A 1911-nucleotide genomic window follows, 5' to 3' on the forward strand; every position below is an offset into this window, starting at 1 on the left:
AGAACTATTGTCTTGTGGTTGCACTTAGGTGGCAATTGCTATTATAAAAAGACCTCTTTGGAAGTTGAAGGGACCACTGGCTTCAAGCAAAAGTACTTTGAAGATGACAGATCTCTTGGTGTGTGAGGAAGGACAAGAGTCACAACCCCTGAAGAGGGACACAAGAGAATCCAAACTGAGGGAAGAAGATGAGGAAGATGCTGAGCTCATCTTCGTTGGGGTGGAAGATGTAAATAATGACGCTGAAATTGTCTTTGTCAGGATGGTTTCAAAACCGGCCATTTCAAACATTTTGAATAGAGTTCCCCCAGGCTCCTATTCAAGAAGAAAGAAAAGCCATCTCCATCAAGATTCTGCTCAGGGGTCTCAGCCTGCAAATCACACGGCCCCACAGCAGACAGCAAAAAACGTGGTGCTGGTTCCTCCATCTGAAGGGAGATCGACAGATGGTCCTATGACGCTTGAGTCTTCATCTAAACCTGGTTGTGAAATGAGCTCACCACAAGTTGTTCCTCAGAATTCCTTGGATTTGCGCTCTGCAAAACCTCAGGGCCCAGTAGGAACTATGCTCTCTGTGGGAGGCAGAGATGAGAGTCCTTGGGATTCAAAGCGACTCTCCATTTCGGATATAAACAGCAAGAATCTCAAAAGGGCTAAACTCAGGGATGGAATCCCAGGGGTGTGCTCTTTAGTTGTGGTCTCCTCTGATATCTCTCCCATAATGACCAGTTCACCCTCCCGGGGCGTCCCCAACACATCAAGCTGTGTTCAGGATGAAGCATCATTTCTGTGGGCTGATGATAATGAAAAGCCACATTTCAGTCTTGTGGATCCAGATGGAGCAAATGGCCCTGAAGGTCTGGTACTAACAGACTTTTCTAGTCTGGCAAGTCAAAACAAGAACTTTGACCCTGAGAAAGGAAATCTGGTCATGCTACTTAGTGACTTCTACTACGGACAGCATAAAGGAGATGGGCTGCCAGAGCAGAAGACACACACAACCTTTAAATGCCTCAGCTGCTTGAAAGATTTGAAGAATGTTAAGTTTATGAATCACATGAAGCATCATTTGGAACTTGAGAAGCAGAAGAGCGATAGCTGGGAAAACCATACCACCTGCCAGCACTGCCACCGACAGTTTCCCACTCCCTTCCAGCTGCAGTGTCACATCGACAGTGTGCACACTGCCCAGGAGCCCTCTCCTGTCTGTAAGATCTGTGAATTGTCATTTGAAACAGATCAGGTCCTGCTGCAACACATGAAGGACAATCATAAGCCCGGAGAAATGCCCTATGTGTGTCAGATTTGCCATTACAGATCGTCGGCCTTTGTTGATGTGGAAACACATTTTAGAACGTGCCATGCTGACACAAAAACTTTGCTTTGTCCATTTTGTCTCAAAATTTTCAAAACTGCACCACGATATGTAAATCATTTTTGGAGTCACTGGAACAAGAGGGTGTTTCGATGTCCCAAGTGCCGGCTACAGTTTTTGACTTCGAAAGAGGAAGTAGAGCACAAAACCAAGAATCATCAGACATTTAAAAAGCCAGAGCAAATAGAAAGGTTACCTCCTGGAACAAAAATTATTATTCAAACTTCAGCTCAACCAAGATGAAGAGATGTGGCTTCCGTTATTGTAAACAACACTGAGCTGGGCTGTCAACTATAAAATCTTGGCTATGGACACTAGAGATTTTAGACTCCCTTGCCACAAGAGTTCTAGCTAAAAATATTTTCTTTCTTTGTTTTTTTTTTTTTTTAAATTGAGACAGAGTCTCAATGTCACTTGGCAGAGGGCTGCTCAAGCGATTCTCTTGCCTCAGCCTCCCTAGTAGCTGGGACTATAGGTGCTGACCACACCTGACCATTTTTTTGTTGTTGTTATTTAGCAGGCCCAAGACGGGTTCC

The 1911-nt window shown here is 44.6% G+C and overlaps 1 protein-coding gene across 1 annotated transcript; it reads left to right on the plus strand.

Moving 5' to 3' along the window:
• Window positions 1-103: 103 nt before the first annotated feature.
• On the plus strand, window positions 104-1618 carry ZNF280A (zinc finger protein 280A). Its single transcript, XM_003803983.2, has one exon. It carries the CDS (start codon window positions 104-106, stop codon window positions 1616-1618), a length of 1515 nt encoding a protein of 504 aa, XP_003804031.2.
• The last annotated feature ends 293 nt before the right edge of the window (window positions 1619-1911 follow it).

The sequence above is a fragment of the Otolemur garnettii genome, unplaced genomic scaffold, assembly GCF_000181295.1.
Source record: "Otolemur garnettii isolate 467f Iridium unplaced genomic scaffold, OtoGar3 scaffold00301, whole genome shotgun sequence".
Taxonomy (NCBI): domain Eukaryota; kingdom Metazoa; phylum Chordata; class Mammalia; order Primates; family Galagidae; genus Otolemur; species Otolemur garnettii.